This window comes from Oncorhynchus mykiss, chromosome 28, assembly GCF_057628025.1.
Source record: "Oncorhynchus mykiss isolate SJ-2025 chromosome 28, ASM5762802v1, whole genome shotgun sequence".
In the NCBI taxonomy this organism is placed as follows: Eukaryota; Metazoa; Chordata; class Actinopteri; order Salmoniformes; family Salmonidae; genus Oncorhynchus; species Oncorhynchus mykiss.
The window spans coordinates 20,161,114-20,178,482 of record NC_143049.1 but is presented as its reverse complement, the minus strand read 5'-3'; the positions used below and the strand labels follow the sequence as shown (position 1 = coordinate 20,178,482).

Below are 17,369 nucleotides of genomic sequence, written 5' to 3'. Positions count from 1 at the left end.
GATAAAATTGCTACATTGTATCCCCACGGGGAATCAAATAGTGAAGTTACATTGTAACCAGTCATCGAATCGAACGTCATTCTGAGATGTGTTTTTTTAGTTCGCTGGCTGCTAGGCTTTTCACCAACAAGCCAGACGGTGTTGTGTGTTGACTGAAAAGAGGACCGTGTGCGTCAGCATTCAAGATGGACACCGCCGAGGAAGGTAGCTAGCAACCTCGTCAACCCATCTTGTTACACATTTACGTTACAGAATTAGTTAACCTCCTGTTGTGACACACATTTGATTGCGCCTCTAGGAATCTGTTTTGTCGCAAATTGACTAACCGTTTTTTTATACCGAAGCTACAACCTGCATGAAGTAGCTAGCATCACTAGCTAACGTTAGCTAGCTTTAGCTAAGTTACATGCACTCACCACTAAGTCTAAGATGAAGTATAACCCACCTTTATCACTGCTAGTTAATAGCTAGCTTACTGACTTCTCTGCACTTCTACACGTTGTTGATTACATTTCAATTCAATAGACTTGTGATGTATCCGTCCTCCAGTTCTAGCTAGTTAACTAATCAACATAGCTAACATAACAACAATAATATAGAATGTACCTGTTTGCCAACCCACCCAGTATGTGGCACCCATTAGTGCTGCCAATCACTTGATCAGTGACAGGTAATGCATGGAAATGATTCGTTGCTCTTTTGTAATGTTAATCAAAAGCCCCAGAGTATTTACAAATGAAAGGTCCTGACAAAAAGAGTCTTGAGATCACTGAAAGATCTGCTAGCTATGTTTTCATGCAAGTTGCACATAATGGTTTCTCAAAACAAAGCCTATCTGAATTTCATGAACCCTGTTCTCGATTTTGTCTGATTCATGTCCTTGTCTTCTGCAGGGGATATATGCCGGGTCTGCCGGTCTGAAGGAACCCAGGACAAGCCACTATATCACCCCTGTGTTTGCACAGGAAGTATAAAATTCATCCATCAAGAATGGTATGTGTTGCTGGTTGGTTGTATACTCAAACACAGGGCCAGTGGCATTTCTTTAGAGACAGACTGGGTTCTTGCCAGAGCATGATACATTCAACAGAGAGGAGCAGAGCCAAGTATTACTATGGGAACGGTGTAATGGAAGCCAGGGTTTGACAAGTTGCCATGAAAATGTGATCTGTTAGCCAGAGATGGGCTCTGCTACTAGATCGCTCTCTGTGCTAAATCTAGATAGATTAACTGTCCTTAAGCAACTGAAATTGATATTTTATATTGCTGCACATGTGACACCACACTTACATAATCCATCTGTATTTTCACAGCTTGGTACAATGGCTAAAACACAGCAGAAAAGAATACTGTGAGTTATGCAAACACAGATTTGCTTTTACGCCAAGTAAGTCATTCAATTTAATTTCCTTCTATATACCTATTCTGTTTAACATATTATTCAATGCAGCATTTACTTAAGTTATATGGGGTTCCAACAACGTGACTAACGTATAGGCCTAACCTACCTCATAGGGTCATTTGCCTGTTTTGACAGGGATTGCAGTCCAATATCATCATCCAATGACTGACCTCTAACTTATTTCTTGAAGTATTTTATTTTGAAGGGCATATGCGGTCTTGATCAGCCCCAGGAAGTATTACTTATTCTCATTTGAGTAAGACTGTGAGCTGCCCTGACTAGTTATCATTCAAGACAGGCCTAGGGGACACACGCATGGCCTTGTCTATACTAATCCATTACTCTAGTATTGCTCAATCTAATCTCTATTTCTCTTACCGGAGTCCGTCTGCCATCCTCATTCATTTAGTGAGAGATTTAAATTGTAGTTTTGTCAGATGATTAAATTGTCTAAAGGACAATCATAGTCTGTCATGATACCAATAGAAAATACTTTGCCACATTTCTGACCAGACAACTATTATGATCCAATGCAAGCTTTTCTTAGTTCTGAATGGACCCAATTAGGACCAGTAAAGGAAGATTGGAATTTGAGGATGTGAAAAAGAAATATCCTGTTTTGATACTTTCTTTCCTCTGTTTTTTCCAGTCTATTCTCCAGACATGCCTTCCCGACTGCCTGTTCAGGACATATTTGCGGGGCTGGTGACAAGTGTAGGCACAGCTATTAGATACTGGTTTCACTACACACTAGTTGCCTTTGCTTGGCTGGGAGTCGTTCCTCTCACAGCATGTAAGTACAAATGTTCGAAAACACAGTCTAGTGGTACATGTTGTTCAGTAAGCTATCCATTGTTGGCCTTGTTGAATATGTCAGTGTGTGTTGACGGTCTTATTCCCGCAGGTCGCATCTACAAGTGTCTGTTTACCGGCTCTGTGAGCTCACTCCTTACCCTGCCATTAGATATGCTTTCTACGTAAGATGGTCATTATTTTCTTCTCCTGAACCTGTACAAAACAATACCCTGTAAAAACATTAAACAAATGTTGTCTTGTCATTTAGCCAATAACATTCTGACTCACCATGAGACAATTGTAATGTCCCTTCATTCACAGAGAGAACTTGATGGCGGACTGCTTGCAGGGTTGTTTTGTGGTGACGTGTACACTCTGCGCCTTCATCAGTCTGGTGTGGCTGCGGGAGCAGATTGTTCATGGTGGTGCCCCCCAGTGGCTGGAGCAGAATCAGCAGCAGCAGCCACAACATGCACCAGCTCCACAACTTAATGAGGTAACCAAAAATCCCACTACAAATTCAAGTCAAAGTCACTCTTTGGGTGAACATAATTATGTGTTAACTATAGCATTTCTTCACTGCAAATTGTCATTTCTAAGTTGAGTCTTAAAGAGCGCTCAATACACTCTTCCTTAACCAGAGATAGCCTCTTCTAATGTTCTGGAGCTACCGCGCCCACCTTTGTGTCCCATGTCTTTTCCCCAACAGCAGGGTCCTGGGCAGGGGGTGGGTGAGAACCAGCCTGCTCCTGCTGCTGCTGCGCCCCTGGCGGACAATGGTCCAGCGGCTGAGGTCCCTGACATCCAGGTGGACCCGGTAGAGGACATGGAGCTGGAGGACGAGGCTGGGGCTGAGGATGTAGGGGACGCCAACAATGGTGCACAAGGTATGAACCTTCGAATGGAAAGGTTCTAGCCTGGACCCAGATCTGTTTGCACCATTTGGTATAATGGCATTTATAGTCTGGCACTCAGGCTATAAAGGTTCAAGATGTTAACCTAATGCAGCCTTATTTCAAAGGTTAATTTAGGATGGTGGTTTTGCATTTTACAACATTTTTATATCAATGTATATTTTGTCATCATAGACATTAATCTGTAGGCGATATCTGGACTTCTTGTTTGACAAAGTGTTAATTTGAGTTGTCAATAAGTGTGGTTCTGCTTTTGTCTCTTTGTAGATGACATGAATTGGAATGCCCTGGAATGGGACCGGGCAGCAGAGGAGCTAACATGGGAGAGGGTGAGTTTGAATTAGAATTCCCTCGGGCCAATTTGTGTGTTATACCCATTGGTCATTGTTGTGTATAAGAAATGTGAAGTGAAATTGAACATTCTGTTTTTTTATTTTTTTTATTCACAGATGCTCGGTCTTGATGGCTCCTTGGTTTTCCTGGTAAGTAGCTCATTCCCCATGTTTGATGAAATGTCGTACTCTTTTGAGAAAATCTTCAGGTTGTTGTAAATATGTTGTCCCTCTTTCTTCATCAGGAGCATGTCTTCTGGGTGGTCTCACTAAACACACTCTTCATTTTGGTGTTCGGTGCGTGTCATTAAACTTATGTTAAGAGTGCCATTTTGATTAAATTTTTTTTAAGTATATCTAAATGAATATTATAACAGTGACTAACATTTCTTTTCAGCTTTTTGTCCGTATCATATTGGACATTTCTCAGTTGTGGGTCTTGGCTTTGAAAATAATGTAAGTACCAGCTTAGTGTAAATTACATTGAATTTAAGGCCTTTCTCCTGCGTGTAACTAGAGAGATTATATTTGAAATCTGTATGAATAGATTTTATGAAGTTTGTTTTGGAATCTGAATGACTCGCTCCATACATTGTTGAGCTGCTTTGCAGTGTCAGAAAGAAGATTATTTTAATCATGTAATTTCCTGTTGCAGGTGCAGGCCTCCCACTTCGAAGGCCTCATCACCACCATCGTAGGCTACATCTTCCTGGCCATGACATTAATACTGTGCCATGTATCCTCTGGTATCTGTTACAAAACTGTGTTATAGCCTAGTTTTAGTCTCTTATAGACATGTAGTACCTGTGATGTATTGCATGTGTTTTTTCCTTAATGAAAATCCCAGGGATTGGCAGCGTTGGTGAGATTCCAAAGATCCAGACACCTTTTAGGAGTGTGCTACATTGTTGTCAAGGTACTGAACATTATGATAATGATTTTGTCCTTGATTGGGAATGCATAGCCTGACTGGTATATGGGCTCAGAAGTATATACATACAGCATATTGTGTTTATCTTGGATACAGTGTATTCTCAGTCTGGATTACCATATAAACTAACAATTTGCCTTCTATTGCCATTTGAAATAAACACCAGTTATAATACATATATTATGATTAACCAGGTATCCCTGCTGGTAGTTGTGGAGATCGGTGTGTTCCCTGTCATCTGTGGCTGGTGGCTCGACATCTGCTCACTGGTAAGCCGACCATGTTCTTCTGCTTTAATGATGCGTCCTTTCAAAGTAATAATTGATACCTCCATTTTCCTTTTATTGAAAAGCCAAATGTTGTTCTGTGTTGTTGCAGGAGATGTTTGATGCCTCTCTGAAGGACAGAGAGCTGAGTTTTGAGTCTGCTCCCGGCACCACCATGTTCCTCCACTGGCTTGTAGGGATGGTCTACGTCTTCTACTTTGCCTCGTTCATCCTCTTACTGCGAGAGGTGAGATGGTATTCTCTCTCATACCTTCATATCTGTCATTTGAGGTGCCATAAACCTATGTCAAGAGATTTCTGCTGTTGAGTTATGTATCCCAATTGGATCTGTTTCTAATTGTCGCTCTAGGTGCTGAGACCTGGTGTTTTATGGTTTCTCAGAAACCTGAACGATCCTGATTTTAATCCTGTCCAAGAAATGATTCACCTGCCAATATACAGACATCTCAGAAGATTAATTTTATCAGTGGTGAGTTGCAACCCACTTATTCCTATCTAATAAACAATGTCATAGCTATGGGTGCCTGGACAGGATATACAGTGCCCGTAACACTGGGTTTCTGGTCTTTCTCTGCAGGTGGTGTTTGGCTCCATAGTTTTACTAATGTTGTGGCTTCCCATAAGGACGATCAAATTCATCCTCCCAGCCTTCCTCCCCTACAATGTCATGCTGTACAGGTAAGTGGGGCGGTAGGTAGCCTAGTGGTTAGAGCGCTGTGCAAGATCGAATCCCAGAGCTGACAAGGTAAAAATCTGTCGTTCTGCCCCTGAACAAGGCAGTTAACCCACTGTTCCCCGGGAGGCCGTCATTGAAAATAAGAATTTGTTCTTAACTGACTTGCCTAGTTAAATAAAGGTAAATTATTTTTTTTAAAGCCTGGAATAACAATGGAATGACTTGACTTAAGCCATAGGCACCTAGTAATGTCATGAAGCTGTTACGGCCGAAGTCGACCGTGTTGCAATTACCAGAAGATAAGTCATTGGCCGGATTATGCCACGCTACAACATCAATAACCAATGCATGTTTAGTAATGAATAAATGCCTCTTCAGTAACTAACAAATATCTCTGTAATGTACTCCGTCATGGATGATGATAATGTCTCTGTCTGTCTCCGTTTCCCAGTGATGCTCCAGTCAGTGAGCTCTCTCTGGAGCTGCTGCTACTTCAGGTGGTTCTGCCTGCGCTGCTGGAACAAGGTCACACACGCCAGTGGCTCAAAGGCCTGGTCAGAGCCTGGACCGTCACCGCTGGATATCTGCTGTGAGTGTCACACACAAACAACAACAAACCAACTCTCTGTTAGACTGTGAGTGTTCTTGGGCTCTATCATTTATATTGGAATCCATTATTTTACTGGGATATACACTGCATGACCAAAAGTATGTGGACACCTGCTTGTCGAATCTCATTTAAGAAATCATGGACATTAATATGGAGTTGGTCCCCCTTTTGCTGCTATAACAGCCTCTACTCTTCTGGGAAGGCTTTCCACTAGATGTTGGAACATTGCTGCAGGGACTTGCTTCCATTTAGCCACCAGCATTCGTGAGTTCGGGCACTGATTTCGGGCGATTAGGCCTGGCTCGCAGTCAGCGTTCCAATTCATCCCAAACGTGTTCAATGGGGTTGAGGTCAGGGCTCTGTGCAGGCCAGTCAAGTTCTTCCGCACTGATCTCGACAAACCATTTCTGTATCGAACTCGCTTTGTTCACTAGGGCATTGTCATGCTGAAACAGGAAAGGGCCTTCCCCAAACTGTTGCCACAAAGTTGGTAGAACAGAATCGTCAAGAAAGTTATTGTATACTGTAGCATTAAGATTTCCCTTCACTGGAACTAAGTGGCCTAGCCCGAACCATGAAAAACAGCCCAAGACCATTATTTCTCCTCCACCAAACTTTACAGTTGGCACTATGCATTGGGGTAGGTAGCGTTCTCCTGGCATCCACCAAACCCAGATTTGTCCATCGGACTGCCAGATGATGAAGCGCGATTCATCACTCCAGAGAACGCGTTTCCACTGCTCCAGAGTCCAATGGCGGCGAGCTTTACACCACTCCAGGCGACGTTTGGCATTGCGCATGGTGATCTTAGGCTTGTGTGGCTGCTCGGCCATGGAAACCCATTTCACGAAGCTCCATATCTTATGACGGTGCCACGTTGGAAGTCACTGAGCTCCACAGTAAGGCCATTCTACTGCCAATGTTTGTCTATCGAGATTGCATGACTGTGTGCTCGATTTTATACACCTGTCAGCCACAGGTGTGACTGAAATTGCCGAATCCACTAATTTGAAGAGGTGTCTACATACTTTTTTATATATATATATAGTGTAGTTCATGTTGGCTGTTCTCCCATAAAACCAGGGTTAAACCCCAGAGTCTATTATAGACTGACACATATCCTCACCTCAGTTAGAAGACTTTGAACCCCATGTTAACGGTGCTGTCTGTGCCACAGAGACCTCCACTCGTACCTGTTGGGTGACCAGGAGGAGAATGACGATGATGCGGACCAGCAGGACAACAACAATCTGCAGGGGAGGAATAACAACGCCATCCCTGATGGGCTGCACGCTGCCCACCAGGCTATCCTACAGCAGGGAGGTCCTGTCGGCTTCCAGCCCTACCACCAACCCATTAAATTCAGCTTCAGGGTGAGTCATGACTATAACTTGCATATAGTAATGATAATATGATTCACCTGGTAGGAGGTAGCCTGCCTAACTATTCATTAGACCTGACACTTGTTTTCTCTAAGCCATCTTTGTCACAGAGCATTCAAATACATTTCGATGTGGTCTATTCATGTGTATTCATTCTTGTTTTTCTAGATTGTGCTGCTGATTGTGTTCATGTGTGTGACACTGCTGGTGGCCAGTCTGGTGTGCCTCACGTTGCCAGGTGAATTCACTGTATAGTCCACTCAACTCACTCAATGTAATTGCACCGTCCCACTCCACTTTCTTCCACATTTACCTACTGTCACCCTCTCTTACTCTCGCTGTCTCACCCCGTCTCCGCCCCCTGCTACAGTATTCGCCGGCCGGTACCTGATGTCTCTCTGGACGGGCAGCGCAAAGATCCACGAGCTGTACACGGCAGCGTGCGGCCTATACGTGTGCTGGCTGTCCATCAGGGCCATCACCGTTCTGCTGGCCTGGATGCCCCAGGGCAGGAGGGTCATTCTGCTCAAGGTCCAGGAGTGGACCCTCATGGTAATGCTCTGCAACACGGTAATGACTATCAACACCCACCGCCAACACACACTTGAACTCTTCTTCTTCGAACTCATTCTTCTTCTTCTTCTAACTCATTCTTATTGTTTTTCCCCTCACACTTGTAATGCAAACAGCAACTGAATTAGAATAAGCATGTGATTTTATTCTGCAAAATATATGGCAATATAGACACTTATAAGACATACACGAGTGGTATATGTTTTGGGGTTATGTTTTTTTATTATGCTGTGCTTTGTTTGTTTGCAGTGGCTCATCTCTTTTTTATTATTTTTTTATTCAAAAAAAAAAAGTCCCCCTTTTTCTCCCCAATTTCGTGGTATCCAATTGTTAGTAGTTACTATCTTGTCTGATCGCTACGACTCCCGTACGGGCTCGGGAGAGACGAAGGTCGAAATCCATACTTCCTCCGAAACACAACCCAACCAAGCCGCACTGCTTCTTAACACAGCGCGCATCCAAACCAGAAGCCAGCCGCACCAATGTGTCGGAGGAAACACCGTGCACCTGGCGCCCTGGTTAGCGCGCACTGCGCCCGGCCCGCCACGGGAGTCGCTAGTGTGCGATGAGACAAGGATATCCCTACCGGCCAAACCCTCTCTAACCCGGACGACGCTAGGCCAATTGTGCGCTGCCCCATGGACCTCCCGGTCGCGGCCGGCTGCGGCAGAGCCTGGGCACGAACCCAGAGTCTCTGGTGGCACAGCCCTAGACCACTGCGCCACCCGGGAGGCAGTGGCTCATCTCTGTGTGATTGAGTGGTTCTAGGTCATTCATGTCCGCTATATAGGCTGACTCCGAATGCAATCTGAAGTCCGCTCAGTGAAGTGATACCTACTGTATCTGTGTTGTGTGTTGAGAGGCCCGTGTTTCTAGCCCTCTGTTTTCTATACGTTTTGTACTGTAGATCCTGAAGACGGTGGTCGTTGCTGTGCTGCTGGTTGGAGCCATCCCTCTGCTGCTGGGCCTGCTATTTGAGCTGGTCATAGTAGCTCCTCTCAGGGTGCCACTGGACCAGACACCACTCTTCTACCCCTGGCAGGTACTGTAAGGGCCACCCATCTAACACCAATTACCATATAGCTTTACATTGGATTGAAATGGTAATCTTAAAATGTTACACTTGCCTAATGACTCATCCTGAATTTAATTCCGCTGCTCTATGATCACTCCATACATTGTCTAAAACTGCCTTCCTAGAATAGATTTCTGCTGACGTCAAAATGAGGGGCGTTGTACAAAACAAATTAATCAACGATTGGATCATCTCTAACCAATCAGTATCAAAGTTGATAAGGTCATCATGTTGGCTGACTCTGGCCTAAACCACCGGTTTCTGTGACCAATCAGAACAATCAGAATGTGTTTGCGTTTTACAAAATGTCAGGGAGGCAAGCATGTCAGGGAGATGAAGTGATCGTTTGGCCGGAGCGATGTGAACGGTCAGTCAGCTAATTTGACACTGCGCCTAAAACTTTTATGATGAAGTATTTAGCTTCCTGCAATCGGATAACAGAAGAAGAGGCAACAACAGCCAACAGCGCTGTTTAAGACTAACCTGCTCTTGTTGGGACGTTTTGTTTCAGGACTGGGCTCTCGGAGTGCTCCATGCCAAAATTATTGCTGCCATTACTCTGATGGGTCCCCAGTGGTGGCTGAAAGCCGTGATCGAACAGGTCGCTCCCACAAGACTGTTTTACTATGATTATTACCCTAATTAGTGTGAAGACCTTTAGTATGATGCCATTAATAATATAGCTTCGATTCATTATGAATACGTTTTGGAATTATATTGACTTCCTAGTGTTGTTCCCTCTTCTAGGTGTACGCTAATGGAATTCGCAACATTGATCTCCATTTCATCATCCGTAAGCTGGCTGCTCCGGTTATCTGTGTGCTACTGGTGTCTCTCTGTGTGCCCTATGTCATCTCTGCTGGCATCGTCCCCATCGTAGCTCAATATTCCCCAGGTAAGGCAATTATCAGATAATGAAAGTGTAATTACTGGGTATAGTTGTGTGCCAGAGAGATATAAATATATATATTATTGGTGAGGGAAAGTGAGCCAATTTATCATTGAACCTCTGATTGCTCTTTCTGTAGGAGTTACCATGGAGATGCAGAATTTGGTGCAGAGGAGAATCTACCCGTTACTGGTCATGGTAGTCATGCTGGTGGGAATCCTCTCCTTCCAGATCCGTCAATTTAAGCGCCTTTATGAGCACATTAAGAATGACAAGTGAGTACTCTGACATTTAAGCTCAGCACAACCACAGTTGTTACTTATTGCCGATACTGACCTGACAAAATGGTTTCCGGATGTCTCTCACAGACTGTGTTAGTCTCCATTATGACAGTGGAGCACCATAGTTTCCAATACAAATCATAAAATGACTTCTCCAAGCCTCCTGAGGATATACTTGTTGGCATACTGGTGTGCTATTTACACTCTGTAGGCTCTCTCCTTTCATGGCATGGTATTTCTGAGTCTTTTTTTCTCTCTCTCTCAGGTACCTGGTGGGACAGAGACTGGTGAACTATGAACGCAAGGCGGCAGGCAGAAGCACCACAGCCACACACAGCAGCTCTTCCCAGGAGTAGGAGCCGTTATCACCTGACCTGAGAAAACAGACTCTAGCTGTGAGACCTCTCTTCACATTCATGACTCAAGCACTCGCCTCTCGCAATGTCTTCTTTCACTCCCTGCTTACAAGCGTAGCCGGAGAACTGAGAAGTTTGTTTTACAAAAAAGATTAAAAGGCAAAATGACCCTGATAACCAACCAACTTGGATTTGAAAAAATTGTTTAATCTTTGTACATCTTGAAAGAAAAAAATTGTATTTTGTGAATTAATTTATTGAAGACTTTGTGTGAGTTCCTGTCGTTAGGTCTGGATGGACTGCTACAGTACCTAACCTGTTTGAATAGGAGGAGGCAGAGTACCGGGAAGCCTCTTTTCAGCTCTGCTCTATGGGATAATCCCATTGGAACACATGACGGAAGCTCTGCTTTAGAGGGAGCAATGTGAGACAAGGCTGAAGAACTTTGGGATCAGTTTTTGTAGGTTGTATTTATTAGTTTTGATTTCCCTTTTTAGGGGTTTAGTATTACAGTGTGTGGGTGAGAGGTATTACAGTGTGTGGGTGAGAGGTATTACAGTGTGTGGGTGAGAGGTTATTTGCAAGAAAAAAAAGTTCCTATTGGAATGGGTGATTTAGTCTTTCTGTAGCAGGGCTTAAAGCAAGGGACTTTTTAATTCAGATTTATAGATTTCGGTTCACTGACCGGCCACAAAGGAGCTAATGAGTGTGTCAGGCTTCCCTGAATAGCAATATACTGACTTGATGGTCTCCTGTCTCAGGCTGGGGTTATTAATTAACCTAGCTAGACATATGATGTAGCTTTAGTGTTTAGTTTCATTTGAGAGAACCCTAAAAGGCAGAGTATCTGCTGAGTTTGGCATTAGGAATTTACAACATTGTAACTGCTCATGAAATTTGGATAATTTCTACTCTACATTTCTTGCTACACCTGTTATTACTTATGCACGAATATCAGTCTATTGCACTTTTAAAAAAGCTTTAGCATAGTGGCAATCTTTCATAAACCATTTTAGTTAAATCAAGTCAGTATTTCAATCTGGGGGTGAGGACACTAAAATTAAATGAAATATGAGTTTTCGATCTAGTTTGACACTTTGTGTTGAGATGTTTGTAAATAAAGCTTTTTTTTCCATTTCACTGTGTACCATTGTCTTATCGGTTCAAGGTATAAGACTTGATTTCCAATTTACAGAGAGTGTATTAAATCCTAAGATTCTATAAGTGACCTTCTAGTAACTTAATATACAAAACTGGATGCTGGTGTTTACCTGTTGAGTTTATGCTGACTCATTTTAAGCAAATGTTCTATTTTTATAAGTGCATATAGAGGCAGTTTCAAGTTGTGTAAATCTTGTGTTGCTGTTTTATACGCTTCATGTTGTTTTTCTGTGTGTTCCTGAGTGGTCAAGTGTGTATTGGTCATCTTAATAAATGGCTACTTGAAAAACCCCATAGAGGTGAATAATAGCATAAAATACTTCCTCTTGTGTTGTATCATGATAAGCCTTGCTCAGTCACCTCTTCCTATAGCATGTGTGTTTGTTGGGGAGACATTGGCGATATAACAACATCCCTACATGGGAGGATTAACATTGTGTTAAACATTTATTTTTAAATACTGCTAAATTACTTGTGATTGTGTGTGTTACCCCTTTCTTCACATTTGAGTTCTTAACGTAGGCCTACTCTGGTCAATCACTAGCTGGATTTTGACGATGTGGAAATTTGACCTTCCAATAAGGCACTGCCCCGTTTCAAACCAATTCTCCCTATTCTGTATGGGGCTGATTCCGACCCGAGTTAAGCGTAAATGGAACGTAATTTATTTTTTATGCACTTTTTTCTATGCGTATTCTGACGAATTTAAGCGTGAGAATAACATGCTATTCGTTCGTGGTGGAGATGTTTACAGATAAACTGTATTCTAATCTTGATTTAATTCCCTCATAATTCCAACACTTTTACGTGCAAGGAAACCATGAATAAGGTCAAGCGAACCTGCCAGTTCCAAGTGGAAAAAGCATCTACTTTTTTCAAATATAAATAAAAGCATTCTCCATGCACTGCATTTTTTTTATTGACAAGAGCTATTGCTAAGAGCAAGGTGAATGAGTCGTCCATTTGTAAATACACATAGCAATTGTTTTAGATTATTTTTCCTTATGATCACTGGAGACGAATGTCAAACCAGTCATATGGAAACAAACTGAAAATCACATCAACATGACGTTTTGCGGCCCCTTTTCCACAGTGAAGTAGGCTATAATAGCTGTGCCATTATTCCGAATATTTATTGTGTGCTCTCAATTTGCATGGATGAAATTTGGAGACCCAAGCTATAGGCTTGGGGCTGAACCTAATGCGCTTTAGAATGTTTTAATTATATATCCAGGCTTTTCTCTGTTTTATTTTAGATTTTGTATCAGTAATATCCACATACATTTATAACTCACTTTAGTGTTCGTTTTCTTCAATTTGTAGCTTACATTTAGCATCATTCCATTCCGTTGACCTTTCTTTCCTCGGTCACGTCTATGTCGTTGTTCCTGAGGGTTGCTGGCATTAGTGGATCAGATTAGACTAACGTTGTGCAATAATTTGGGACATGAATCCTATTTGAATCATTGTGGAACTCTGACCACACAGCAGGTTAAACCTGGAGCCTGACGCCATGGTTCACGACGACTGGACCATTGTCATACCGTTCCATGATTAGTGAGGATTAGGGGAGATTTATAGAACCATTGTTCAAATCTTATTTTACACTTTCTTTCCGCCTAATATTTATTTCATGGATGATGAACTTAAATATTACAACTTTCAGGATGAATCAAACCACTGTATTTTTGATTGATCAATATATTTTGTGTGTAAAGGCTCTCCAAACCATACATACTTTCCTAATCATTAAAAGTGCCTAAATAGTCAACCAATTGGTGCTGAAATGAGGCCAAAAATTCATATATTTAGATGGCGTTCTTTCATTGATCACTATGAAACCCTTTCTCTCAATGTATTCTAGTCTGTCGACAAAATTAGAATTAAAGGTACACCAAATTTAAAGGGATGGTTTAAGATAAATGTACTGAAAACCGTATTGAATGAAAACTCCATGAAAAAATCTGTTGGCCAGCAAGTGGGAGGGTTTTCAATGTTTTTTTCATTAAAGGTATTCAGCGCGTGCAATGGAACCATGCCTGCAAAGCTTGTTATGCACCTGCATAAGGCAAGTCTGAATACCAACTACTGAGAAGCGTAGGAAAGACTCACATTTTGTACATTTCATAAGTCGGAATCGGGCCCGTTATGATGGCAGCACTGGGTTCAGTACAGGCCATGTCATGATTGTTGGTTAAGAGTCTGTAAGTAAGCATTTCACTGTAAGGTGCCTGTTGTATTCAGCGCATGTGACAAATACAATTTTATTTTATTTGCTGTTGTATTAAGCGCATGTGACAAATACAATTGTATTTTATTTGATGGTGCTGTCATCTCATAGCCAATAACATAATCACACCTGATAGTGGCTGAATAATGTCAAGTCAATGGAACTCAAAATAACTGTTTTTCCTAGAACGATATCCTGGATGGCTAGTACTTTTCCTAGGCCCTTAATCCTGCTGGTCAAACTGTAAATCGCTTGCAGGTCAAAATGTCTTGTCCTCATCCCTAGAAAACGTGGCAAGTTTTTATACCATTTGATTACCATCCCAGATCCGGACAGAAATGTATGGCACATTATAGTAGTAGTGCTGTAAAAAAGAAATGGTTGGACATTTCCATGGTGCTCAAGTACGGAAATATGTTGGGGTTGGAAATACTGTGTTGGCTGCATATCTAATGTTTATTGACATGGATTACTAGATTATAATTCTAACATCACTTTCACATTATTGTGCCGACCCAAACTTTACTTTCAGAATATTTTATTTTCACATTGTCCTTTCCAGCACGGATCAGCACCATCTGGCCCAATAACATACATGTAACTCCCAAAATAAAGGAAACACTGGAGTAAATGAGGGATACAAAGTAAAGCAGTAAAGCAGGTGTGGTTCCTGAGTTAATTAAGCATTTAATGTCTCATCATGCTTAGGGTCATTATTTTGGCTACCATGACTAGTAGAAGAGATCTTAGTAAATTTGAAAGAGGGGTCTCAAACGAGCATAAGGTGTTTAAAGGGTGTGTGCGTTTCAGTCACCAGATCTCAACCCAATTGAACACTTAAGGGAGATTCTGGAGCAGTGCCGGATCAACAAAACACCAAATGATGGAATTTCTTGTGGAAGAATGTTGTCGCATCCCTCCATTAGAGTTCCAGACACTTGTAGAATGTATGCCAAGGTGGATCGAATCTGTTCTGGCAGAGTGTGGTTGCCCAATGCCCTATTAAGACACTATGTTGGGGGTTCCCTTTATTTTGGCAGTTACCTGTATCTGGTGCCAGCCTGCTTTTGCACTGATGGAGGAGCCTAGCTAGCTAGCCCTGCCCCACTCCAACTAGTCTGGTAATAAGCAGTGTGTAACACAGGCAGACTGACATTATACTGAACCAAACTAACTGAAAAGTGAGCCAAAAGAGCACAGTTTGGGTCGAAACGATAAGGGTGAAAGGCCCCACTCAACACAGGATGAGCCCTTTTCAGATAACACTCTTGTTACTGACAGTAATCTGGCTGGCACTTTGCTATAAAGTGATCCTGTTAGAGGTAAATATAGCCTGTGCGGCGTTGACACTAAATACTGGCCTATACTCTAAGAATGTTAGTCTACTTTTAAACATCGACTGACCTAGTTTTAATTGTGTACTGATTTGGTATTGGGAATAAGATGTGATACTCAAAAGTAGTTTAGCATTGACCTGATGTACAACATCTTGCTAAAGGCTTACCGGTGCATGGACCAACATCAGCGGCTCAACCATTGACTGCATCAACTAAGACTCAACTACGGAAATTATGTAATGCTTAAAGCAGCAATCAGCAGTTAAAACAATAACAAAGTGGGGGAAATGGGGCTGGAGAAATGTAACCACTCTCAAATTCAAAGACAGAGCTATTGATGCAAGTAAACAAAGTAAATCAAAAGGATCGTTTTTAACCATGGTTTTAAGCTATGGAGTGTTTGTTTACATTTACTTTGTTTACAAACATCGGAGTAAAACAGGCTTATATTTTGCATTCTGATGGGGTACCACAGTTGAACTAAGCTCATAAGTTATATTCTTCAGGAATCAATGGGTACATATCATTCATTTAGAAGTCCAAAAATGGATGTAACAACTGCTGATTGCCCCTTAATTAAGATCAGCCCAGGGCCTACCATATGCAGTAAGTAATCAATCGTGTCAAGATCTGTAGATTGAATTTTCAAAGCTGAATTTTCATAGCCTTGTTGATAGTGTCATTACTTTGGTATCTCCTTTTCTCATTATACTGACATCTTGAGTTTAAAAGACGGTGAGAATGTCGACAGTCAGATTGGCTAGGCATCTGCAAGGAAGCAAGGAGCAATTAGGAGAAGATACTTTCAAACGTGCTTTTTAGCCACCCACATGAGCACTCACAGAACGACACTAAGACTACTGCATGGAGCTCGGACAAGCGTGGGAACCGCACTGCCAAAAGTTGCACTGCAGTTTATGACACTGTAAAAACGGACAAACGCTACATCCAAACCTTTAACAGCATCTAAAATAATGTCAATCAACTAACAAAATAATGTGAATTAGTGTCACGAAGTGTACAGTAGGTATATGACATGCTGGCTTGCTGTTGAGGAAAAATAGAAGAAAAAAAACTTATCTAAGAGGCTGTGTTATTTCTGCTGTATCCAATTACCAGTCAGCTAACACAGAGCTAACAGCAGCCACAGCCAAATATAGATTAGGGTCATATGCAAATGCTGCACAACTAGTGGGCACCCCAAGTCAGTGGATGAACTATAGTTTTAGGGTATGGGTATGGTGCAAAACCAGTTCATCACACACAGGCATGCAATGAAATATTTGGCTGAGAGAGCACAACATTTCATTCATCTGTGAATTGAGGTTTAGCTATCCAGATCAAGAAAATACAATACTAGTCTGCTAAATCTGTAATTCTATCATTCAATATTTTTTTTATTCAACTATGTAATTTGGAGATACTATATCAGACTACAAAAGTTCCCACCACTAAGTAGAAAGTATGAGAGAGAGATAGAGAGGGGAGGGAGAGAGAGAGAGGGAGAGGGAGAGCGAGAGAGAGAGAGAGAGAGAGAGAGAGAGAGAGAGAGAGTGGGAGAGAAAGAGAGAGAGAGAGAGAGAGAGAGAGAGAGAGAGAGAGAGAGAGTGGGAGAGAGAGAGAGAGAGAGAGAGAGAGAGAGAGAGAGAGAGCAAAGACTGATTTAAGGGATTATGAAGCGTCAGTTTAGACAATTCTTCTCTTCCACATCAGTCAAAGGAAACAAAATGCTTTACTGCAGGTGCATAGACTAGTCAGGTATCAGCACAGCAGGAACTAGAGACTGTGTAAAAGAATACAGTGCCTTTTGGTGAACAGCGTTTTGTGGGACAACTTTGGCAACAAATGTATTCAAGAGATGAATTCTCAAGCTGTCACATTGTTGTTGCCGGTTGCCATTTGGAAAGTGAGAAAAACAGAAGGCAAATGAGGAGCTGATGAAAACAAGAGGATCCGTTGGGGATGTCACATGGATATAAACAAGGTATTTAATCTCCGTCTAATGCTTCAGGGAACAAGATTTATGGATGGATTAAAAGGGACATTCTGAGACATCTTCCTCAAGTGGCTTTGAAACCAGAACAAATGTTTGATTATGTTCTAGTTGGGGATTGTACTGACATCTGTTCTTCTACAAG

General features: G+C 42.0%; 1 protein-coding gene across 2 annotated transcripts; it reads left to right on the top strand.

Moving 5' to 3' along the window:
• Positions 1 to 56: 56 nt before the first annotated feature.
• On the top strand, positions 57 to 11,981 carry LOC110508683 (E3 ubiquitin-protein ligase MARCHF6). 2 transcript variants are annotated; one of them, XM_021589400.3, is made up of 26 exons: positions 57 to 204; positions 894 to 993; positions 1,314 to 1,387; positions 2,052 to 2,195; positions 2,307 to 2,379; positions 2,519 to 2,693; positions 2,907 to 3,084; positions 3,379 to 3,440; positions 3,561 to 3,593; positions 3,689 to 3,740; positions 3,841 to 3,899; positions 4,099 to 4,179; positions 4,291 to 4,359; positions 4,569 to 4,643; positions 4,753 to 4,887; positions 5,011 to 5,130; positions 5,239 to 5,339; positions 5,789 to 5,926; positions 7,125 to 7,320; positions 7,498 to 7,567; positions 7,700 to 7,881; positions 8,810 to 8,944; positions 9,489 to 9,578; positions 9,725 to 9,872; positions 10,006 to 10,141; positions 10,413 to 11,981. In XM_021589400.3, exons 1-26 carry the CDS (start codon positions 186 to 188, stop codon positions 10,501 to 10,503), a joined length of 2,736 nt encoding a protein of 911 aa, XP_021445075.3. In that variant the 5' UTR covers positions 57 to 185; the 3' UTR covers positions 10,504 to 11,981. The 2 variants fall into 2 exon arrangements, with proteins under 2 accessions (XP_021445075.3, XP_021445074.3); XM_021589399.3 differs by having other exon boundaries at positions 7,700 to 7,899.
• The last annotated feature ends 5,388 nt before the right edge of the window (positions 11,982 to 17,369 follow it).